Source organism: Diospyros lotus, chromosome 14 (genome assembly GCF_014633365.1).
Source record: "Diospyros lotus cultivar Yz01 chromosome 14, ASM1463336v1, whole genome shotgun sequence".
In the NCBI taxonomy this organism is placed as follows: Eukaryota; Viridiplantae; Streptophyta; class Magnoliopsida; order Ericales; family Ebenaceae; genus Diospyros; species Diospyros lotus.
Window position 1 is genome coordinate 25,018,013 of NC_068351.1, and position 26,374 is coordinate 25,044,386.

The window sequence follows — 26,374 nt, forward strand, 5'->3', positions numbered from 1 at the left end:
CCCCACATAGTGGGATAAAGGCTGGATATGTTATTGTTTGATGGAGTTACAAATGATCAAACATGTCATATTGGAATATTATGCCCATGAACAAATTATAAATCGCCTGAAATGAGGGTTCAAAGGTATGGCCCCCAATGGAAGCAAAATACAAAAGAAGCAACTCAAACAGCCCATACTCTTGCGGTTACATAATCAAGATAAGGACTCTCTTAGCCACATGATCGAGATAGTGTTTTCCTCGTACTCATTTGGAAATCTCTTGTTACTCACCCGATCATCTCATGCCTAAAGTTCGTCACTCTCTCGTCACCAAGAATATCTCTCAGATACGCCATCCCGAGACTTTCGAGATAAGCCACAAGACTCTCGGGATGGCCATCATGTGTCCTCTTCTCCCTCCTCTATAAGTAAGAGGCCACGTCTCCTACCTCAGGTACGCTCTCTTTGGCACCTTGAATACACTCTTGCGTTTTTGCTCTCGAGAACTGACTTAAGCATCAAACAATTTGCACGGGGACACCCACTCACTCCCCTAACCATGCGTTTGTCTTACAAGTCTCTTAGTCATCAAGACTCTCTTGGCCATCAAGGGTCACTCGATCATCAAAAACCCTTCCGCCAGATCCAAATGAGTCTCTCGTTCATCAAATCTCTCGTTCAAAAGATCTCGAGGGTTTCCCTTCACTCAGCATACACAAGACATTTTGATGAGAATTATGGAGGGCCGACTAATAATGATGCAATCGGATAAGTCAACCTCGTCAACCATGTCGGAATTGGATGATTGACAAGATTTGCGCATAAAAAGGAATGGTTATTGATTGATTGATTGATTACAAGATTTGGGCGCATGATTGATTGATTGATTAGTTAATTGATTGACAAGATTTGAGAGCATAAGAAAGAATGGATGATTGATTGATTACCTGATTGATTGATTGAAAAGGTTTGGGAATATAAAAGGAATGATTGATTGATTGACCAGATCTAGTTATTTATTTATTTTCTATGTAATTTAGGATTTTTTAATTTTCATGTAGAATTAGGATTTAATTATTTGCCTATTTAAAGGTTTTTCCATTGTAAACATTAGACAGAGATTATTATGAATTTTTGAATTTGAGAGATTTATCTCTTTTATCTTGTTCTTCAATGAACAAAACTTCGAACTTATCAATGGAGTGATTCCTTTATGGCGTTCAAAACCCAAACTTATCAAAGATCTAGGCAGTCTTTGTGGCGTTCAACAATTCTTGGTTCTTGCTTCCGTATAATCAACGGGTCTAGATTTTAATATAGTCTAGGTTCTTGGTTCGTGAATCAACGGGTCGGGAATTCTTTGCCTTCTACCCGATTTTGGCTTTTCTATGGTTCATTTCAATCTTTTGTGGGTTCCTTTGGTCTTGTCCCATCGCGGGTTCACATCACATTTGGTGACAAGACTCTAAGGATTCTCAAGACACTTGTAACACCCCGCTCCCACTTACGGGTGTTACTCGTGAATAATCAATTAACCATTCATTAGCTAAAGTAATAATGAAGAGACGGGCTATGTTTCAATGAGAAACGTCCTAGGTAAGAACTAGGCTTCGCCCTCCATTTGCTTCACTCAAGGGTTCGGGGACATATCGAAAAGATATCGTGAAAATAAACCCAGAACCTTGGTAAAACGTCACCCTTTTGTAGCTCTTAATGAAAAAGTCAAGGATGACCTTTCCCATAATTCGACAAAATAAGCAAACCACACTTGTTTAATTTAACTATGTTTCAAGGCCTTAATTATTAAAAATGAATTTTGGCCTACTTATTAACCCATTTTCTCATTCTCAAGAGCCTTAGAAAAATACTTAGATTAAACTTCTCTTGAAAAATTTAATAGATTTTTCCCTTAGCCAAATCTCCATTTATTTTACCTTTAATTATTTCAAAAATATACCCTAAATTCCATCATTTAAGGAGTAAGTTTTGAAATTCAAACATCAAAATTTTCTCATCTATTTTCCCAAAACTCAAGGAAAATACTCTTTAGTTTATTTTCCAACATAGAGGAAATTTTTCCAAAAATGCCACAAATTTTATATTAATTTAATAAATATTTTGGAGGCTCAAACTCACATTTATTTATTTAAATAAACTTGTTTTTATTCCAGAAATTTCAAACTTTTCTTAAATAAAATAAAAAAATATTTCAAAAAAAAAATATTTAAACAGCAACAAGGGGCATCCAGCAGCTGCGGGTCAAGCTGACTGCGCGGGCGCGTGCAGGCCGCGTGCGCGTGCGGGCGCTAGCACTGGCCGCTTGGCGCGCACGCGGGCACTGGCCGCCTACCACGCCCAGCCCGACTACCGTCTGACCCTTTTTTTTTTTTTTTACACTATAAAATCTAGAAATCTAATTTACAAAATTTAAAACATAAACTCTCACATTCACCCCAACATAAGGTCATACAACTATGAGGCACTTACATAACATACAACAAATTAGGATACATACTCAAGTTCAATCTCCATCAAACTCTCAAACACCCTTACAAAATATAAATGCTACACATCTAGTCTTCCATACTCATAGCCCTTACCCCTTTCAAGATTCTCTTTTCCTTTGAGCTTTCACCACCTGCAAAAAGATCCAAACTGACCTTATGATAGCTCAGTAAGGGTGCAATGTAAAGCAAATGAGAGCATAAATAAACATGTATTGCGAGATGTAATGCAAATATGAGTAGTACTCCTAACTTTCTCAACCTTTCAAGGTGGAGGCTTCAACCAACCATTTTTTTTTCTCAACTCTTAGCCCTCCTTATGGCCAAAGGTCCACTAGAGTACACAAATGCATATTTCTTTCAAACACATGAAACTCATAACAAATATTTGCTAAACATGCAAGACCGCCACCCATGGGGTCATCCCTTACATTAACTCTTAGATGTTTTTCAAACGATTGCTTCCAAGTACCTCTTTGGTTCTAACAACCTAAAGAGAATTTCTTCGAATATTAGAAGATTTCTAAAATTAAGAGATGAGAAGGATTAAGAAAACTTCTTCTTTTCTTTTCTAAGAAAACCAAGTACAAGAATCTTACCTTCCTTTCTCTTCTCATATTCTTCTTCTTCTTCCAATTGTACTCTTGGCCAAGAAATTTGGCCTTCTATACCTTCTTCCTCTTTATATTACCTCACTTTTTCAATTTCTTTTAATTATTTACATTCCAAGATTTAATCTAAACCCTTGGATTTTATTGGTTTGAGAGAATTAATCTCCACCCTTCACTACAAGCACAATCCATGTGCTTAATAAACTTTTGATCTCATCTTTTGATCTCACAGGATTTAATCTCTACCCTTGAGAAGAAACACAATTCTTGATAAAAAAAAAATTTAATCTTAGCCATGAATTTAAAATGGAGATTGAATCTTCACCCTTTAAAGAAGCACAATTCATGTGCTTAAAGAGAACTTCATCTTAGCCCTTGTTCCTACCCAAGAGTTATCCCAACCATCCATTCTAATCTCTTAAAATTAATTTTAATTATATTGGCAATCCATGCCAATTTTTAAGACTCATTTGTGGCCCTTGGATCAACTCCCATTCCAAGACCATATCTCATCCATTGGATCCATCTTAAACTTTTATTTTTTTTCTCCCATTTATTTTAATTCTTCCATTTTCAACCATAATTGCATGGCCACCTCCTGTTTTCCTTTGCATTTTCTTTTTGTAACATAATGATGGCTCTCAATTAAGGCAAGAATGACCTATTTTCTTTTTATTTTTCTTTTAATTAAATTTTACTTCTCTTTTAATGAAATCTTACCAAGTGTCACTCATACACTTAATTTAACAATTTCTTATTTCTTTAATACCTTATCTTTTTCATTGAGAACTTGCCAACTGTCACTATTTGACACCTATTTGGCCCACAACCCATAATCTTGGCCATCCAATATTTCTCAATAAATTAATCAAAATTAACATTTTTCCATAGGATTTATTACATATTTTTCACCCATAATAATTCTCTTTTAATGGGATAATATCTAAATTACCACATTGCCCTTCTAGAGGCATTTCACATTTATAAACTTCCATTAGCCAACTCAGGACAATTTTGAAACACCACATGCCTCTATTTCATAATTTATTTAATTATATTCATACTCACACCTAAGGTGTTACAACACTTGATGACAAGACTCTTAGGACTCTCAAGACACTTGGTGATGAGACTTTCAAGACTCTCAAGACCCCCGAGACTATTGTTGGTCCCTTGACACACAATGGTTACTCAAGAAGGGGTAAATTGAGTGATTAAAAATTTATTTAAATCAAATTCTTTCCTTTTAAAAACTCTTGAACTTTTCTTATACAAAGAAAATACTTGTTATAAATATATATAGTGTTTGAGAGTGATAACAATATAAATACGCAAACAACCACAATAATCAACACAAGAATTTATAGTGGTTCAGTGTCTTCAACATCTACTCCACTCTCTCAAGATCAATCCGACCTTTGAGGTTCCACTAAAATCACACATAGGTTTCCCAACAAGTTCACCTAGGGAACTTTTATACAACACCAAAGTTTTCCCCTTAGCTTACCCCAGAAACTAATACAACAATACATACTTAGATTACTTGGGCTCTAGGAGACCACTTATAATCCACAATTAAAGTAGTTACAATATAATCCTAAGTCCAACAATCATAGACAAATATGGATATGAATACAAGAACAATTATACAAGGCAAATATGAATACAAGTGCAATTTACCACAAATGGAGAGAATATCGTCTTCTCCTTTGCCTTAGGCTCCAAAGGATATATCTTTGAGCTTGAGCCTTAGATTGTTTTTCTTAAGTGTTGGAGAGCTTGGGTGTGCTTTAGGAAGATAGGAAATGATAGAGCATTAGCCTTCTCCAAAAATCTTTTCTTGATATTTATAACAGGGCTTCCAAACGACCTGCAACGGTTATAAAAATCCGACCATTGGAGTTTGACAGTCGACTGTTCTAATTAATAGTCGACTCCGCGACACCCATAGTTGACTCTCGAAACAGACAGTGGACTCTCATTGGCCTACAATAGACTCCTAGTCGACTAGCCAAAATCTACTCTCGGCTACCTCGATTCTACATAACACACAACTGACTGTCACTCACTAGGAGTCGACTTTTAGTCTAGATTTTCATAAAAATAAAGATTTACTTGATGATAGAATGCACAGTATGAATTCATTACAAGATATTTATATTTTTCTTAATTTATATTTTACCTTTCATTTACTTTAATACATAAATGTAAATAAGAAAGTGCCTCCCATTTGGATTCAATAAAAATATCTAAAAAATTAAAATGCAAATCAATAAGAAAGTAGAATTTTGGTTTTAGAACAAATTCTGGATTTGGCGATTTTATCACTTCCAAAATACATACTTTTAATTTTTTGAAAAATTCATTAAAAATTATTTTAACAATAATGAATATTAGCTATCAAAATACCGGGAGATAGTTTTTCAAAAAGAAAACATTTTTTCAAAAAGAAAACATTTTTTCATATGTCCCCTTATAATTCCCTAATATTTCACTTAGAATAAATATAATTTCTTGGTTTATTTTAATACACAAAATACTATAATACTTAAAATAAGTTTTCCACCATAAGACATATCAAAATTCCATTAGGAGATTTTAATATACCAAAAATAGTTTTACTAAAATTATGTTTTATTAAATATCAAAATACACAATAGGTTGATTGGAGCAATTTGACTTAACAACTATAACTCTACACTCTCAAGATTCTCGCGATCAACTACACACATTGTATTCTCCCACGTTAAAAATAAATTATTGTATTTTGGCAACAACATAAAGAAAAAAAAAAGATTCAATATTTTTTTTAAAAAATAAAAAGTTTCAAAAATGATGTTTTTATTTCTCACTTTGCACATGCAACTCAATGCCCACTTTATATATAACCATTTTTTTCATTTTGTTTGACTCATTATTTTTCTTTTCATTTTTCTTCCTTTTTTTTATCTTTTACTATGCATGCATGAGTGCACAGAGAGCAAGATCAATAAAGATTATTTGAGATTGGACGACCCAAATTGAGTATGCACACACACACATATATATATATATATTTATATTTGGAATTCGGAGAGAAAGGGGATGACAACGATGATGAAAGAGGTCCATCAGTGATAGAGGAAGACAAACAATTAATAATGAGACGAGAGGAAGATAAGATAGAAGAGGTAGGTAAGTTGTGCAAACTTATAATGAAATTAAAATTACAAAAGGTGATAAAAGGAATATGATTGTTTAGTTTTTTATTTTTCAAAAAATTACTGAATTTTTTATTTTTAGCATTTTCCTATTTTATGAGGAATTTTTATAAAAAAAATTAATTTTAAAATAAAAAATCACACCATTAATTTAAAATTAACAGTGTTATATAATTAGTATTGTTATGGAAGTTCAAATATATATATATATATATATTTAATAGAAATTAAAAGTTTATTATATTATTGATATAGGGGATAGAGTTAGAAGAATTTTTTGATAGTTTATCCTTTTGTTAATTAACCTTTTATATATATATATATATATCAAGCATATATATGGGTTAGCCCTAAGAGCGCCCAAGTGATTTCCATGGGATGAGAAAGTTCAGAAGTTTAGGTTCAAATCTCCTTGCGATTACTTGTTCTTGTGTGTTAGAATTTATCTCCTCTCCACATGAATGAGATTTCAATAGAGAGGCACATGTAAGGTAGCGTATCCCAAACATATATATGGGTTTGAGAAGTAATTTTGTAAATGAAATATTTAATGTAAGAAGGAGGCTTCTCTTAACACCAACACAAAACACCAACACAAAGGGGATTGTGAGCCTTTATCATAAAATCAAAATGAGATTTTTTACATAATTTATTTTTAAATTTGATTTTAAACATTTTTATTAAAAATTACGTTAATTAGTAGAATTTTTTTTTTTAAATATTTCATTTAGCCGGCTTGTAGATGGGCCAGTACTTGTTTCTGCAACCGTGGCCCAGCCCGTCTTTACAACCCGATCCAAATGAAAGGCGGTTGGTTTCTTTGGTATCCAGACCCGGAAAAGAACGAGATTATTGTGACCGCCATTGCCCAATCCAAACTAATAGAAGAGGCAAACCTAACGGGGACTTAATTTCACAGTTCATTTCACTCTCTTCTCTTCTCGACGGAGAGGAAGTGCTTAAGGGTTATCTCGCTCTCTCTTTCTGTGCATACCGCCATTGAAACCCTAGAATCATCGAGCTCTAAGATCAGAACGAAGTCTCCATCTCATCAGCCCGAATCTGCCGTGTCCTGTTTTTCTGTATGGTTTAGGGTTTGTCTGTGATTGGAGTCAGAGGATATGTGGAATAACAATGGTCAGATCGCGCCGCCGGGCACCGGAGGGTCTTCGATTCCCCCTCCTCCGGCGGCACAGCCGTCTTACACTGTCCTGCCGTCTCCGGCAGAGGCGGAGGCTCGCTTGGAGGAGAAAGCGAGGAAATGGATGCAGTTGAACTCGAAGCGGTACGGTGACAAGCGGAAGTTCGGATTCGTTGAGACTCAGAAGGAAGATATGCCTCCCGAGCATGTCAGGAAGATTATTAGGTGTGCTTTTCGTCTTTACTTGGATCTTAATTTGCAAATCACTTGTTTGTGGCTGCGGACTTATGCAAGTGAAATTATTATGGCACCTGAATGTTGAGCATGCTTAACTAACTCAGGATATAACTTAAGGTTTCTTTGGTGTGCCAATTCCTCTCTTGCATCATTGACCCCATATTGGGTAGACCAAACAACAACAGAAGTAGGATTGGTTTCCTTTGGAAACTTTAGCTCTTCGTTACGAATTAGAACTTTTGTGGTGGGAAAAGTAAGGAAAGGAAAAGAAGGACTCGGAGCTAAATTTATTTGCTTAGGGCCGCTGGAGGATGTATCTGTCTGTGTTTTTGCCTCCACTTTTCAGTTTTTCTTAGGAAAATAAATACTGAACATCGCTTTATCATATTGTCTATTTTCAAATTTTTTAAATACCGAACATGAACGTGTTATAGTAAAAAGGTTTTGTTTAATTTATATGGTGATTAAACATTTGGAACAATTTACTTTTGACAAAATACATTATTATTTTTTTTGATTTTCTACTTATTCTTATCCAACTAGTGAACCTACTTGTTTGACAGTTGAAATGTGTGTTTGGGTTTGGCCAGCAGACCCATTGTCGCTTCTTCTTTTACATTTCAGGTGAACACTGGTGATTATTGTGTTTCCTTTCCTTAGTGTTGTAGCATGGATATAACAATAAATTTGTTGAATGGAAACGTCGTCTTCAAACTACCTGAGCCTGCAAAAATAAGAAAATAGTTAGAGGGCGCAGGGAGGTCCTCGCGCAAACACTTCGACGTTTAAGTTAGACACTGAATATGATGAAAGAAACTGTATTAAAATTAATATCAAAGACGTCCCCCCTTTTAGGAATAAATGATTCCTTATTTATAGAGAAATATGGAATGATTCAAAATGTAATAGAATTATGATTCTTGTAGATAACACTTATCTTAATGGATGGCGTTTATCTTGCCATTTTTAGGGATAGAATTTCTTAGGGATAATGCTTATCCAAATATTTCATAACCATTTTAGAATTTAGAATTCGTTATGGATAATTATCTATCCTTTTCTTGGAATATTCAAAAGGATTTTTAAATGTCAGACTTATCATGTTTGCGCGCTTTGTGCAGGACCCCCTTCATATGGGAAATTTATGCCTTTTAGCCCAAAAAGACATTTTGGGCTTTTGGGCTTTTTTGACATTTTTAATGGGCTTTTACATATGACACAACACTTAGGGTTTGGGATTTTAGTGAACCAGCTTGACAGCTGGCTTTGGTTTTGGGTTTGTGAGCTAACCAGCATCTGGGATGAACTTGGACCATGTCTGGATTTGCTTGGATACAATTTGGGTTTGCCATCCAAATTTGACTTGGTTGAAGAAAAAAACGAAATAAAAGAGGGACAGAGAGAGCGTGTGCGTGTGCACTTTGGGTCCAGCAAACCTAGATCACATTTGGGCTCACTAAAATCTGGTCTTGGTTTGCCACTTAGATTTGGCTTGGGCAAAGGAAAAGTTGAAGAAAAAAGAAAAAGAAAAAGAAAGAAGGAAGAAGTGCCAACCAAGAAAGGAGGACAAAGAAAGACCTCTGGCGGCCTTTTTCATAAACAAAAAGCAAGATAAATAAATAAATAATTAAATGAAACTGTATTGTTGCCTGGATTAGGATGTGTGACTATGTCCTCATTTTTGTGGCTAGTTTTTGGCCAGGAAAACCTGTACACCTTGTTTCATGATTTGTATTTTGTGAAATAATCAACATATGGTCAGTTTTTCATAAATAAAAGGGCGTAACATTTAGCTTTTTTTTTTTTTTTTAATTTTTGAAACAGAAATAGAAAAAAATGGGAGCAAAATCAACATGTGCCCATTTTTTGTTTGGGATGGGGTAGGAAAATGGGAAGCAACTAAATATTTATGTTTTAAATATATATTTTGGTCTGATTATCCAAAGTCCAGCCCTGACTCGGGCTTCGTCGCCATCTCCGACTTCCTGTGAGTCGCCATCCACCGCCGAAGACGAGCTTCGTATTGGGCTTCGTCGCCATCTCCACAGAAGAGAGAGAGAGAGAGAGAGAGACTCACAGTGACGGCGACAACGTTGCAGCTGACCCAGATGGCGACGATGGGGTTGGAGGAGCCGATGGTGCAGAAGATCGACGATGGGGTTGGAGGAGCTGATGGCGAGGATTTGGTTGTTGGCCATGGTCGCGGGAGATCGACCCTGACCTAGAAGATTGACGATGGGGTTGTCAGCCCGATCTTCTGCACCTTCAGAAACGCCTAGCAACGACGATGGCGGGAGGGAGACACGGGAGGGAGACAAAGAGGGTGAGAAAGTGGGTTTGGGGGTGAGAGAAGGTGAGATCGTGGGTTTTTTAATTTTTGAGTGTATTTTTATTTTATTTTATTACTATATTTCATCACAAATTAATAAATGGAGTGTGTTTATTATTATTTTTAATTTTTTGTGATAAATAAAATGTATAGAAATGAAAAATAAAAATTATCAAATTCTATAGAAAATATTACTAATCAAACAACAGAAGATGGAAAATAACATCATTTTTTAGGTAAAAAATTCTACCAATCAAACAGCTTAAACTTCTAATTTCTAGGAATTCATTTTCCCTGCAATTCAATTCTCCGGAATTCATTTTTTTTCTACCCAAATTCCACCCTTGCAATCAAACGCACCCTAAAGGTTTTATGTTGTACAGATTGAAAACTGAAAGTATGGCCTCAGCATAAAAAAAAAAAAAAAAAAAAAACTGAAATGTATGGAATGTAAGTTTAGTAACAATATAAGTATGGATGATGTTATAATGAGACTTGAAGATCAATCATCCAAAGAAAAAATTATTTATATATCTTGGATTGGTAGCATAAAAAAAAGGGAAGATTAATGGGGATGTTAACCATAGAACAAAGGTAGAATGACTAAAATAAAAATCAGTGTTTGATGTTCTATGTGATAATAAAATCTCATTAAAGCTAAATGAAAAAGTTTATAAGACAACTAGGCACAGAATGTTGGGTAATGAAGTACCAACATAGGCAAAATATGAGCGTAACAATGATGGGATGCTAAGATGGATGTGTGTTCATACAATAAATGGATAGAATTAAAAAGGAGGTTGTTTCTAGTAACATTAGAGTAGCGCCAACTCAGTAGAAGATGTGTGAAACATGACTAATATGTTTTGGTCATGTGAGAAGAAGACATCAACAAAATCTCTTGTGAGGAGAGTTAATGGAATGGAATATTTTTTCAGAAGAGTTAAAAGAACAGAGATAACTTATGAGAAACTCTTAAGTGTGATATGAGTTATAAGGGCTTTACAGAAGATATAACCATAGCAGTGATGATTGGCGAGCTAGAATTTATGTAATTGACCCCACTTAACAAGATTATGGTTGGATATGTTGTTGGAAGTGAGGAATAGTCTAACTTGTAAATCCAAAGTTTTAGTTTCATCAGCATAAGTCTCTAGTTTTTACCTTTTTTTGCATCTGAATGCTTAGAGTAATGATACATAAACTGCATGATTTGGGAGAACTATGAAAAAATGTTTGATGTTTGTAGCCAGAGAGTTTTTGGGCATAGGGATCAGAAACTTGGTTTTTCTTGATCAGATGGTCTGTTATTCCAAAATATATTGTAACTTAAACTAATGAGGATTCATTTGTTGTCTATGTGGCTGTTGAGTTAATCCTTACCATGACAGTAGATAGTTTGAGTTTTGTAGTTTAATAATTCTGGCGTTGATCGCTTAAAACCTAGCAAGTATACTAGTTCGTATAAAGTATATGAGTCCAAGTATGGATCTCTCAAGGACTAACCCATTTAACTACTGAAATTATGGAATTATCTATTTTAAGTTAAAACTTATCAAATATTGAGAATTAATTTAAACTAATTAATTAAAATAATAAAATAAAATTGAGTTAGACAGTGACTCAAATAAAAGAAATCAATGGATTTTAATAAGTAAGACGCATGTATAAACCTAGCTATGCAGTGAAAATTATGGATTTTAAGTGATTGAATTTGTAAATTGAGTATGTCACGATGAAATTTCCTAATTCCTTTGTTATCCTATCTCAAGGTTATAATGAGTCTATTCTCATTTAACAATTTTCTATATTTCTATAAAAGTTTAATTAAATGAAAACACATTACGATTTGTGAAATTCCTAACTTATCGCTAAAAGCCGCACAAAGAAACCGAATTCTATCTCTAGTCGGTTTTACTTTATATTGTATGGTACCTTCGATACAATCCTCAACTTATCTCCTCTCAGTCTCAAGATTAGGCATCAAATCATGTAAATAATGACTAATCCTTCACAAGCATTAAATCCAATACCACACATCTCAACATAACCCAAACTATTTGATCACATAAAATCATAAAAATGCAGCACCATCATAGTTTTGGCCATAACATGGCCTTAGTCTAATAAACTAGTTCATGACAAAATTGATTAAAATCCAAAGTAACAGTGAAAGCATAAGAGAATTAATTGAACAAGGAAAAAGAAGAAGAAGAAGCTCCTTGCGTCAGATCTATTTCAGATCTGAAACCAGATCTGCTCTGGCCTTCACCCGCTTTCCTGCTTGCCCGCGTTGTCAGCCTTGCGCACACCTTGGATGCATGCGGCTTGGCCTACGGCTGTGTGGATGAGGCTTGCGTGGCCATGCCTTGCGGCTTGCCTCCTGTGTGCCTGCTTGCTTCTTCAATTTCTTCCTGTTCTGCCGTCCCCAATTCTCCTAATTCAATCTTCCCTTCTCTCCATCCTTTTTTAATATTATATATATATATATATGTATGTAAAGCATGCCAACCTAGCCCTCCAATTCTCCAAGATGTCTTTAATTGCAATTCCTCCCCTATTCAATCTTTTATAATATTATATATATGCACGGCTTCCTTTAATTCATTATTAATTCTTTAATTATATTATAATATTAATTTATAATATTATTTTTGAAATTAACATTATAAATTAATTTATAATATCTTTTTTTTTCTTTTTACGCTCAAATCTTCGAATTAATATTCTTTGCTCGATTCCTACAAAAAGAGATTAAAATTATGTAAAATCCATATAACACACATTTTAAATAGGAAAAATAGCACGAGGTTAAGATGAAAATTAGATAAAAATATGTATACAATTGAGCCCTATTAGGCATTTTAGGTCTTGATTACAGAATTTGGAGTCCACTTGAAATGTGAAACATCAGTTGCTTGTTGGAACTCAGGAATTGCATGAAAGTATTTATTTTTCGACTTGTAGATCAATTTGTAAAATACTGCTTATTTCTGGCAGCTGTATCCATGTTCAATAAAGAAAAGTTGGTTTGAATGCTAGGGTAGGGTGAATTGATTGTTTAACATGGCGTTTTCCCAGGGATCATGGTGATATGTCCTCAAAGAAATTCCGTCATGATAAACGTGTTTATCTTGGAGCCCTTAAATTTGTCCCACATGCAGTTTACAAGCTTCTAGAGAACATCCCAATGCCTTGGGAACAGGTATTTGTCTTTCCTTTCAATATACTTCTTCTGTTGTTGTATTTCTTTGGTGCTAGCTAATTGTTTATTTTTTTTGTTGGGTACATTACTAATTGATTTTTAATGATTATTAAGGTCCGTGATGTAAAGGTTTTATACCATATTACTGGAGCTATCACATTCGTGAATGAAATACCATGGGTTGTGGAGCCCATTTATTTGGCTCAGGTATGCTGGTTCTTGCTCCTTGAACCTCTTACATGATCATGGTCTAGGCTATCATTCTGAGTGAGACTTGAGGATCCATTGTGAGCAATACGTTATTTTGGAAACTGTAATTTGCATCTATATGGTGCATTGACTTCTGTATTAATCTCATGTTGTGTTATTTTTGCTGCCTCTTAAACTGATTTGGATAAATTTTATTTTTCCAGTGGGGTACAATGTGGATCATGATGAGGAGAGAAAAGAGGGATCGCAGGCATTTTAAAAGAATGAGATTTCCTCCTTTTGATGATGAGGAACCCCCATTGGATTACGCTGATAATCTTTTAGATGTAGATCCTCTGGAGCCTATTCAACTAGAGATGGATGAGGAAGAAGATTCAGCTGTATATACCTGGTTTTATGACCATAAACCACTTGTCAAAACAAAGCTTATAAATGGTCCAAGTTATCGGAAATGGCATCTCTCTCTTCCTATCATGGCTACACTTCATCGGCTGGCGGGGCAACTTCTCTCTGATCTAATTGATCGCAATTATTTCTACTTGTTTGATATGGAGTCATTTTTTACTGCTAAAGCTCTGAACATGTGCATTCCTGGTAATATATGTGCTCTCTCATTTATGTGCTGAAACCAATATTTTGTTGTTAAACTTATGGTTGTACCAGTAGTATTTGCAATTTTAATTTCTACTTTGGCTGTGAATGTCATTAGCAAATAGTTTGGATCTCCTTGGTTGAAACCTGAAACTTTTAAGGTGATACTTGGAAAGCATGGAAGCTAAGGGGTCATCCTTGTTCTTGTGGTTTGAGTAGTTGTTAAGTAATTCTATTCTTGCAGGTGGTCCCAAGTTTGAACCTTTGTACCGTGACATGGAGAAAGGTGATGAAGACTGGAATGAATTCAATGACATAAACAAACTTATCATTCGATCACCTCTGAGGACAGAGTACAGAATTGCATTCCCTCATCTTTATAACAACAGGCCCAGGAAAGTAAAGCTATGTGTATATCACACACCAATGATTATGTACATAAAAACTGAGGATCCAGATCTCCCCGCATTTTATTATGATCCTCTAATACACCCCATAACCACTGCTAACAAAGAGCGGCGTGAGAAAAAGGTTCATGAAGAGGATGATGATGATGATTTTTATCTTCCTGAGGGAGTAGATCCGCTTCTGAGAGATACTCCATTATATACTGACACTACAGCTGCTGGTATTTCCTTATTATTTGCCCCTCGTCCTTTTAACATGAGGTCTGGTCGGATGCGACGAGCTGAAGATATTCCCCTTGTGTCTGAGTGGTACAAGGAACATTGGTAAGTTTTGGCACTGTACACTTTTAGTGTTCAGGTATTTAAAGAAGTATTAACATATGTTCCCCATGCAAATTCTGATGCTTTGCTTACTTGCAGTCCTCCATCATACCCTGTTAAAGTCCGGGTCAGCTACCAGAAATTGTTGAAGTGCTTTGTGTTGAATGAGCTACATCATAGACCACCAAAGGCTCAGAAGAAGAAGCACTTATTCCGCTCTCTTGGTGCTACAAAGTTTTTCCAAACTACTGAACTGGATTGGGCTGAGGCAGGTCTCCAAGTTTGTAAACAAGGGTATAACATGCTTAATCTGTTGATACACAGGAAGAATTTGAATTATCTCCATCTTGACTATAACTTCAACCTAAAGCCTGTCAAGACACTTACTACTAAGGAGCGTAAGAAGTCAAGGTTCGGTAATGCCTTCCATCTGTGCCGTGAAATATTGCGGCTGACAAAGCTTGTAGTTGATGCTAATATACAGTACCGCTTGGGAAATGTAGATGCATTTCAGTTGGCAGATGGCTTGCAATATACATTTTCACATGTGGGCCAGTTGACAGGCATGTACCGGTACAAGTACAGGCTCATGCGACAGATTCGAATGTGCAAAGATTTGAAGCACTTGATTTACTACCGATTCAATACTGGACCAGTGGGGAAAGGTCCTGGATGTGGATTCTGGGCACCAATGTGGAGAGTATGGTTGTTCTTCCTGAGGGGCATAGTGCCTCTGCTGGAAAGGTGGTTGGGTAATTTACTTGCACGACAGTTTGAGGGGCGGCATTCAAAAGGAGTAGCCAAGACTGTTACAAAGCAGCGTGTTGAAAGCCACTTTGATCTTGAGCTTCGTGCTGCTGTTATGCATGATGTTCTTGATGCCATGCCAGGTATACAGCTCCTATGAAAACACATCTTTTTTTCTTCTGCATTCTTCTCTGTATTACTTACCTATTTTCCTAGCCTGTATAGAACATTAATTAGATCATGTTGAACTGCAGAGGGCATCAAGCAAAATAAGGCAAGAACTATCCTGCAGCATCTTAGTGAAGCATGGCGCTGTTGGAAAGCAAATATTCCTTGGAAGGTATCATACACATCTAGATGTTCACCCTTTTCCTGTGTTCTGTTTCTTCTTACATTTGTCTCACTTTGGGTCTTCACAGGTTCCTGGATTGCCTGTTCCAATTGAGAATATGATTCTTCGTTATGTCAAGTCCAAAGCAGATTGGTGGACAAATGTTGCCCATTATAATCGTGAACGTATAAGAAGGGGTGCAACAGTTGATAAGACAGTTTGTCGCAAGAATCTGGGAAGATTGACTCGCCTCTGGTTGAAGGCTGAACAGGTGCACATATGTCTTGTTTGTTGTGTAATAGGCTTCTTCCTAATAGGATGATTAGTGATGGTTCTCTGTGGTCCACAGCTCATCTCTCTCTCACAAACTCCCTTCAAGGGTCAATAAGAGATCATTTTGGTTGTATTCATTTATATCGTGCCCTTTGATATTAGTTTTACTTATTATATTTTGTTTCCACCCTTTTATAGGAACGGCAGCATAATTACTTGAAGGATGGTCCATATGTGACACCAGAGGAAGCTGTGGCTATTTACACAACTACTGTTCATTGGCTGGAATCGCGGAAATTTTCTCCTATTCCATTTCCTCCATTGTCTTACAAGCATGACACAAAGCTTCTTATCCTTGCTCTCGAGAGGTTGAAAGAATCTTATAGCGTGGCTGTGAGATTAAATCAACTACAAAGAGAGGAGTTAGGTCTTATTGAGCAAGCTTATGATAACCCACATGAAGCATTGTCTCGCATAAAGCGTCACCTCCTTACACAGCGTGCCTTCAAAGAAGTATACTGCTTTACTATTTGGATATGACATTTACTATTATCAATACACTTTAGCTACATTTTAGTTATAATTCATCATTGTTATTCTGTAGGTTGGCATTGAGTTTATGGATTTGTACAGCTATCTGATTCCAGTTTACGAGATTGAACCACTTGAGAAAATTACTGATGCATATCTTGACCAATACCTGTGGTATGAAGGTGACAAACGCCATCTTTTCCCCAATTGGATTAAGCCAGCTGACTCGGAGCCACCACCATTACTAGTCTATAAATGGTGCCAGGGTATAAACAATTTGCAAGGAATATGGGACACTAGTGAAGGGCAGTGTGTTGTGATGCTTCAGACTAAGTTTGAGAAATTCTTTGAAAAAATTGACTTGACAATGCTGAATAGGTCAGTTCAAGTTATTTGTTTGGTTGCTGTGTTCAGCCTTCTTTGACTTTTCATTTGCTGAATAAGTTTTAACTTCTTTTAACAAGTATTTGCTGAATATATCTGACGTGTAATATTGTCATATGGATTTTTTATTTGTTTTGTCTTTTGCAGGCTTCTGCGACTGGTCCTTGATCACAACATTGCTGATTATGTCACTGCAAAGAACAATGTTGTATTATCGTACAAGGATATGAGTCACACAAACTCTTACGGGCTTATACGTGGACTTCAATTCGCTTCTTTCGTGGTACAGTATTATGGGCTGGTGCTAGACCTTCTACTTCTTGGTTTGACTAGAGCCAGTGAAATTGCTGGTCCTCCACAAATGCCAAACGAGTTCATTACTTATTGGGACACTAAAGTTGAAACTCGGCATCCAATTCGATTGTACTCGCGATATATTGACAAAGTGCATATATTGTTCCGTTTCACCCATGAAGAAGCAAGGGACCTCATCCAGCGTTATCTTACTGAACATCCCGATCCTAATAATGAGAATATGGTTGGGTATAACAATAAGAAGTGTTGGCCAAGAGATGCAAGAATGAGGCTAATGAAGCATGATGGTAAATGATTTCTCTTTTATTGTAGGACATTTTGATAGAAGATCATTATAGCAGAATTTTTAGATTTAGTGACCTGGATGAGACAATGGCAATCTGACTGATTTTGCTTTTCTCTTTTCAGTCAATCTTGGAAGAAGTGTTTTTTGGGATATGAAGAACCGTCTTCCTCGAAGTATCACGACATTGGAGTGGGAGAACAGTTTTGTTTCTGTTTACAGTAAAGACAATCCAAATTTGCTTTTCAGCATGTAAGTGCATATTGTCTTCTTAAATGTCTTGTATTTTTTTTTTTTTTTCTTAGCAACGGACCATTGTTAGTAGCCTACGCCATGGCAGTGTCTACGCGTTTGAGGACTGCAAAGAAAAATAGGCATTTCTGATGGGTTTGACCTTGTTACAAGTAAATTCAGTAGCTCCAAACCACCCCTGCACCCACCTTGGTTCTTACATGTCCTATGCATCCATAGTGGTTTTAGCATATGGTCATGGATTGGCCATGTGTTATTGCTTCTTGTGTCAAGGTTCTAAGGTGGATTTTTATATGTAATTTTGGTCATCGTGGGTACTTTTGTCTGGGAATTCCCATGTATAGATGTTAGGAATGTATAGGCATGGATATTGTTTCTAACCTGACTAATGTCCCACATATATGGGCTGGATTGTGTTTTCTGGTAAACAAGATGGGTTAATCAATGCAGGCAAGTTTTATTCTTCCCAATGATCAAATTTTTATCAAATATATGTTTTATGCCATCCAACTCTAGAGTCTGGATTCTGTTATCTTTTGCTTTTATCTGTTTTGTAATGCACTTGCTGATGGCATGTAGGTGTGGTTTTGAAGTTCGGATACTGCCCAAAATAAGAATGACCCAAGAGGCATTCAGCAATACAAGAGACGGTGTTTGGAATCTGCAGAATGAACAAACTAAAGAACGGACTGCAGTTGCTTTCTTAAGGGTTGATGATGAACACATGAAGGTGTTTGAGAATCGCGTGAGGCAAATTCTTATGTCTTCGGGTTCAACAACATTCACAAAAATTGTCAACAAATGGAATACAGCTCTTATAGGTTGTTATTTGGTGTTTTTTTGCTCATAAAAGCTTGTATAGATTGTTATATTGCAGATTAATGCAGTTTTACTGAATGGTTTTTGCTTTGGGTTATTTTGTAGGCCTCATGACATACTTCCGTGAAGCCACTGTGCACACACAAGAGTTGTTAGATTTGCTGGTGAAATGTGAAAACAAAATTCAAACCCGTATAAAAATCGGATTGAACTCAAAAATGCCTAGCAGGTAAACTCCTGGTTATTCAAGTTTTTATATGTTGACCTTTTTGTTAATAGCTATCTCAATCTGAATGAAAATTTCCTTTCAGGTTCCCTCCTGTCATATTTTATACTCCAAAGGAAATTGGTGGGCTCGGTATGTTATCTATGGGTCACATACTGATACCCCAAAGTGATCTCCGTTACAGTCAACAGACAGATGTTGGCGTCACACATTTTAGGAGTGGAATGAGCCATGAAGAGGACCAGCTGATTCCAAATCTTTATCGTTACATACAGGTAACTAAATGCTTATTTCATGAGAATACATATTTTGGAGTTTGCAAGTTTCATATTTTAATTATCTTACCTCCTTGTTTGCACAGCCGTGGGAGAGTGAGTTCATTGATTCTCAGCGAGTATGGGCAGAATATGCTCTCAAGAGGCAAGAAGCTCAATCGCAAAATAGGCGTTTGACTCTTGAAGATTTGGAAGTGAGTACTATTTTCTCTTTCTGCATTGTTCATTGTGAGAAGTCAGAGGTCGAACTCCAACCTGAAAAGTTAGCTTAACAAGTGGAGGGATCCTCCTCCTTATATATAGCCTAGGTCTCCTTTACTGAGACAATGTGGGATTCTCATACACATCCTCCCCCCCCCCAAATGTCAAAGCTTCTCCAATAACTGATACATGCCCAGGTGATCGGGCAGGGTACTAGTCCATGACCACGACTAAGGGTAGTCCCCCAGCCAAGGGTTGTCTTTGATACCATGTGAGAAGTTAGAGGTAGAACTCCAATCTGAAAAGCCAGCTTAACAGGTGGAGGGATCCCCCTCCTTATCATAGTTATTAAAGGCGCGCCTAGGCGTAAGGCGCCTTAACGGTTTCTGCAAGGCGCGCGCCTTGCAAGGTGAAGTAAATGTCCACATTTTCTTTTATTTATATTTTACCTTCCATTTACTTTAATACATAAATGTAAATAAGAAAGTACCCCTCATTTGGATTCAATAAAAATATCTAAAAAATCAAAATCCATAACAATAAGAAAATAGAATTTTGATTTTAGTACAAATTCAGGATTTTGCGATTTTACCACCCCCAAAATACATACCTACTATTTCTTGAAAAATTCATTAAAAATTATTTTAACAACAATGAATATTAACTATCAAAATACTGGAAGTTAGTTTTTCAAAATGAAAACATTTTTTTATATGTCTCCTTATAATGCCCTAATCTTCCAGACTTAGAAAAAATGCGCTAATCTTCTAGACCTAGAAAAATAGCATTTTTCAAAATGAAAGCATTTTCTTGATTGTGGACTTGTAGTGTTTATTGATTGTGGAGAATACTAAAGCTATTCCAAAATGTCCTCCATCAATAAAACAAGAGATTGGAGAGTACATGCAAAAGAAGAAAAATAACAGGGAATCAGGGATGAGCAAAATATGGCACCGTAAGATGATAATTTTCAATTTGGTGAAGGGTATGATGATGATGATGATTAAAACTTCTTTATTGATTGTGGACTTGTAGTGTTTATATGTTTGTTTAGAACTTTGCATGATGGTTGGTATTTGTTTGAGTTTGAGACTTTAAGTTTGAACTTTGATGATGTTTTTAGTTTAGAAATTGTATGATGAATGAATTAACTTTGATGTTGTTAGTTTAGAATTTGAAGATAATGAAACATTAATGATATGCATGTGTTATTATTGATAATTTGATAGTTTTTTATGATTTTACAAGATTTTTAGTTTTTTTTCTAAAAGGTGCGCCTCGCTTCGCAAAGGCGCGCCTCGCCTCGTGTGCCTCAGGCTCCAGGACTCTTTGCGCCTCGCTGCGCCTCGCGCCTTTCAGAACTATGCTCCTTATATATAGCCTAGGTCTCCCTTGCTAAGGCAATGTGGGATTCTCACACTCACCAATGGAGAGAGTTGACACTTGATTGACATGTTGAATGTAGAACCTGTTGGCAATGTTTATGAGATCATAATAACATGGTTGTGTAGATTGGTGCGTTTTGCATGCAAGGAGATCAATTATATCAATAGCTTGTTTCATTTTTTTTAAAGGCCATCTTATTTATATTCTCTAGGACATGCAAAGTTTTATTTTATTAGATTGTTACAGAGTAGTCCTGAAGTAAAAGTTCTCATTAATTCTAACTATTTATGTATTTTTATGTCTAGGATTCATGGGATCGTGGAATACCTCGAATCAATACCTTGTTCCAGAAGGATCGCCACACCCTTGCATATGACAAAGGATGGAGAGTTCGTACAGATTTTAAACAGTATCAAGTTCTGAAGCAAAATCCATTCTGGTGGACGCACCAGAGACATGATGGAAAATTATGGAACTTGAATAACTATCGTACTGATGTCATCCAAGCACTTGGAGGAGTTGAAGGAATACTTGAGCATACATTATTTAAAGGAACTTAGTACGTTTCTGTGTTCCTCTCTTCAATGTTTGCTCTATAGTTTTTCATGAACTAGATTTGAGAAGGCCAAAACTGTCAATTTGAAAAACGTAATTCATACATTGTCTTGTCACATCTTTTTTCATAACCATTCTATGAATGTCATGCTCAGCTCCTTTATGTGACTTCAGGTTCCTAATGAGAATGAGTCAACACCAGTGCATTCAATTTGGTGCTTAGCTTACGATCATTATTTTTTGCCGTTTACTTTATACTGCTTAGACATCTGCATTGGTGAATATTTTGTGCCTTACTTGCACTCTGTTATTTCAGCTTTCCTACTTGGGAGGGTCTCTTCTGGGAGAAGGCTTCTGGTTTTGAGGAGTCCATGAAGTATAAAAAGCTGACTAATGCACAGAGATCTGGTCTTAATCAAATCCCTAACCGGAGGTTTACCCTTTGGTGGTCACCTACCATTAATAGGGCCAATGTCTATGTTGGTTTCCAAGTGCAGCTGGATTTAACGGGTATATTCATGCATGGGAAGATTCCAACTCTGAAGATCTCACTCATTCAGATATTCCGGGCTCACTTGTGGCAGAAGATTCATGAGAGTGTCGTCATGGACCTGTGCCAAGTTTTGGATCAGGAGTTGGATGCACTTGAGATTGAAACGGTCCAGAAGGAAACCATCCATCCAAGGAAGAGTTACAAAATGAACAGCTCTTGTGCTGACATTCTTTTATTTGCTGCGCATAGATGGCCCATGTCGAAACCAAGTCTAGTGGCTGAGTCAAAGGATGTGTTTGATCAAAAAGCAAGCAACAAATACTGGATAGATGTTCAGCTTCGTTGGGGAGACTATGACTCTCATGATATTGAACGTTATACTAGGGCCAAATTTATGGATTACACTACAGACAACATGTCTATCTATCCTTCACCAACTGGTATACCATTTCTTTCATTTGCCCCATTGTGTCATTTGAATACTAAATGTTCTGCTTGCATGATCTTTTTAAATTTCTTTTCCAGGGGTAATGATTGGTCTTGATCTTGCTTACAACTTGCATTCTGCATTTGGGAACTGGTTTCCTGGATCAAAACCACTGCTAGCTCAGGCCATGAATAAGATAATGAAGGTATATGAGAGCATAAATTATTTTTTTTATGCTTAACATCTACTGGTTAGTTTATTGGTACATGTATGGAGTCATGAACTTGTTATCTTTTGTGTTACATGCAGTCAAATCCTGCTTTATATGTTTTGAGGGAGCGCATCAGGAAAGGGTTGCAGTTGTATTCTTCTGAGCCTACAGAGCCATACTTGTCATCTCAGAACTATGGAGAGATATTCAGCAATCAGATAATTTGGTTTGTTGATGACACAAATGTGTATCGTGTCACAATTCATAAGACATTTGAAGGAAATCTCACAACTAAACCCATAAATGGTGCTATATTCATTTTTAATCCAAGGACGGGGCAGCTGTTTCTGAAGGTTTTTTTTTTCTCCCTCTTTCGAAGTGTAATTCTGGAAGTAGTGTGTATCACAACTGTATGACATAATTGATGGCATGACAATCTTGCAGGTCATTCACACGAGTGTATGGGCAGGACAAAAGCGTCTGGGTCAGTTAGCCAAGTGGAAGACAGCAGAAGAAGTGGCAGCTCTTGTGCGGTCCCTGCCTGTTGAAGAACAACCAAAACAAATCATTGTGACACGTAAAGGAATGTTGGATCCTCTGGAGGTCCACTTACTGGACTTTCCCAACATTGTTATTAAGGGAAGTGAGCTGCAACTTCCCTTCCAAGCTTGCTTGAAGATTGAGAAATTTGGTGATCTCATTTTGAAGGCCACAGAGCCACAAATGGTCTTATTCAACATATATGATGATTGGTTGAAAAGTATTTCATCCTACACCGCATTCTCCAGACTCATTTTGATTCTGCGCGCTCTTCATGTGAACAATGAGAAGGCAAAAATGTTACTAAAGCCTGATAAGACAATTGTCACTGAACCCCACCACATCTGGCCATCCCTTTCAGATGATCAGTGGATGAAGGTAAGAGTATTTTGAGCTTCATTTGCTTTGGGATAAAGTATATTATTTTCCCAGTTGGATATTCCGACTGTTCCAGATAGAAATGATAGGTAGAATTCATGTAGCTGATCCCACCCAGTGGGGTTAGGGTTTAATATGTTGTTATATGGATATGAATCTGAAGGAAACAAAAGATGCTGAGTTTGTTGAGTATAAATGCATATTATGTACTTAAGTAACAATCACTCATGCACTTTATTGTGCAGGTTGAGGTGGCTTTGAGAGATCTTATACTTTCAGATTATGCCAAGAAGAATAATGTGAACACATCAGCATTGACACAGTCTGAGATTCGTGATATAATTCTTGGAGCTGAAATTACGCCACCCTCACAGCAAAGACAACAAATAGCAGAGATTGAGAAACAGGTGAATTTTTAGTTTGTGGTCTTGTTGAATCTATGCCAGGCTGCTCTTATGTTAAAGAATTGCACATACTGGTTGCAATTGTGTTACATATGCAATTCACTGAATTAATATTTTCAGGCAAAAGAAGCAAGTCAATTGACTGCGGTAACTACAAGGACAACAAATGTTCACGGTGATGAACTCATTGTCACCACCACCAGTCCCTATGAGCAGGCAGCATTTGGGTCTAAAACTGACTGGCGTGTCAGAGCAATTTCAGCCACAAATCTCTATCTCCGGGTGAATCATATATACGTGAATTCAGAGGACATAAAGGTACATGTTACTTCTTTTTAATCTAGATCCGTGCTTACAGAATATATATGGATTTGAGTACTTACATCAAGTACAACTAATGGTGCAGGAAACGGGCTATACATACATCATGCCCAAAAACATTTTGAAGAAGTTCATATGCATTGCAGATCTGCGGACTCAAATTGCTGGATACTTGTATGGCATAAGTCCTCCGGACAATCCTCAGGTCAAAGAAATTCGTTGTATTGGCATGCCACCACAGTGGGGTACTCATCAGCAAGTGCATCTCCCATCAGCCCTTCCTGAGCACGATTTTCTGAATGATTTAGAGCCTTTAGGGTGGATGCACACACAACCAAATGAACTTCCTCAATTGTCTCCCCAGGTTTGTACCCCTTGCGTCCCCTGTTCAATTGTGTGATGGCTGTTATGGTATGAATACGGTGGTCGTTTCCTTGTTGGTCCTACGGCTGCCTCCAGGATTGACATATATATATATATATATATATATATCAAAAGAACACGGGAGGATGGAGATTGTATATGAATTTTGTCGTCTGACCCGTGCAAGTTCCTGATTGCAGGATGTTACCGCCCATGCACGGATCCTTGAGAACAACAAACAATGGGATGGGGAAAGATGCATTATCCTGACTTGCAGTTTTACGCCAGGCTCATGTTCGTTGACTGCATATAAGCTTACCCCGACTGGGTATGAGTGGGGACGGGCCAACAAGGACACTGGAAGCAATCCTCATGGCTATTTGCCAACGCATTACGAGAAGGTCCAGATGCTACTGAGTGACCGCTTCCTTGGGTTCTACATGGTAAGAAGAAAGATGTTTGTGATGTCGTTATCATACTTGCCCGCGTTTGAATTTAATATTCAGTGTGTTTTTTTGTTGTTGTTGGGATGGCATGTCAGATACCGGATAACGGCCCATGGAATTACAACTTCATGGGAGTGAAGCACACGGTGAGCATGAAGTACGGGGTGAAGCTGGGAGCGCCGCGAGAGTACTACCACGAGGACCATAGGCCAACTCACTATCTGGAGTTCAGCAACTTGGAGGAGGGTGAGACTGCAGAGGCTGACAGGGAGGATACCTTCTCATGAATGAATGTAGTAGTAGTGGTAGCGGTAGTGGAGTAATTATGTATCCCAAGTACTTACTGCTAACAACTACTTTTTGGGCAAATCATCATCGTTGAAACAGAAAGAGCGAGCTTTTACTACTGCTGCTTGCTTGGTTACTAGTGGTAGTGCAATTGTTGTAAACTTAAATGGCACTGTAGCTGTAGCGAAAGCGGAAACAAAACCGTCTTATTCTGGTTTGGGTGGGTGGGTGTGTAAATATAGATGATGTTGAGCTGAGCTGAGAGGTAGAGAGAGTTGTGAAGTGGATGTATAAGTTGTTTGTACGGAATGGAAAATCGATTAATGATGGCCCTTTTTTCATAGGTTGCCTGCTCTGCGTATTATACATGATTACCAAATCCTTAAAAAGTTTTGTTCCCAACTAGAAAAGTGCGCATGGCGGCATGGGTTTGGAATTCTAGACCTGGACTTGTAACTGGTATTTGTATTGGCCTTGCAATGTGCAATTTCGTCTCTCCTCCTAACAGGGTTGCAATTGAATCAAGTGGAGTTTCATTAAGTACAGTAGACGGTGGCAGAACAGTGGAAGGCAGTGTGTGAGCAGACGGTGGTTCAGCCTCAGATGTGGAGGCGCTTGCAGCTCATGTGGTGGTGACAGGTGCTGACCGAGAGCGATCTCTATGCTTGCCTCTTGTTCTTGGCTATTTTTTTTTTCTTTAATATTAAATCTCACTTTTTATAGTTCTTAATTTAGACAACAATTTATATGGTCTTTGACTAAATTTAATTAGGTATTTTATTTTATTATATATACATATGTTATATTATGTTAAATAATTGAATTAATATATAAAATAATTTTAAACAAATTCAATTTAAATATATTATTATAGTAATTTAAAATTTGATAATTTTATATTAAATGATATATTTATAAAATTATAAATAAATATATTAATATATTTATAAACGAATTTGTTCATGAGTTATTCGTAAATTTCTAATCGAACATGTTTACAAACTTCTACTCGATCTTGTTAATATTCATGAGTCTCTAATTGATCATATTTGCGAGTTTGAACGAGTCAATTTTTACCGAGTTTAAGCTTGGCTCATTTACAAATTGAATTTTAAAAGTTAAGTTCAAGTTCAATCCATTTACTTTAACTAACAAACTCAAACATTTTGTCAAGTCAAATACTGAGC

General features: G+C 36.6%; 1 protein-coding gene across 1 annotated transcript; it reads left to right on the plus strand.

Annotated features, from left to right (window-relative positions):
* The first annotated feature begins 7,203 nt into the window (after positions 1-7,203).
* LOC127789802 (pre-mRNA-processing-splicing factor 8A) lies at positions 7,204-25,528 on the plus strand. The gene is made up of 26 exons (XM_052318805.1): positions 7,204-7,663; positions 13,086-13,209; positions 13,324-13,416; positions 13,623-14,013; positions 14,255-14,741; positions 14,838-15,628; positions 15,740-15,825; positions 15,905-16,087; positions 16,288-16,602; positions 16,694-16,998; positions 17,152-17,606; positions 17,728-17,854; positions 18,434-18,675; positions 18,779-18,902; positions 18,985-19,174; positions 19,261-19,368; positions 21,067-21,320; positions 21,633-22,249; positions 22,335-22,441; positions 22,546-22,800; positions 22,892-23,365; positions 23,611-23,772; positions 23,890-24,087; positions 24,176-24,454; positions 24,654-24,896; positions 24,995-25,528. Exons 1-26 carry the CDS (start codon positions 7,419-7,421, stop codon positions 25,184-25,186), a joined length of 7,047 nt encoding a protein of 2,348 aa, XP_052174765.1. The 5' UTR covers positions 7,204-7,418; the 3' UTR covers positions 25,187-25,528.
* The last annotated feature ends 846 nt before the right edge of the window (positions 25,529-26,374 follow it).

Coding starts and splice junctions, on each gene's coding strand:
- LOC127789802 (XM_052318805.1), top strand. CDS start 7,419: ATGTGGAATAACAATGGTCAGATCGCGCCGCCGGGCACCGGAGGGTCT. Junction 18,903..18,984: donor AACTCAAAAATGCCTAGCAG/GTAAACTCCTGG, acceptor ATTTCCTTTCAG/GTTCCCTCCTGTCATATTTT. Junction 22,801..22,891: donor CGGGGCAGCTGTTTCTGAAG/GTTTTTTTTTTC, acceptor ACAATCTTGCAG/GTCATTCACACGAGTGTATG.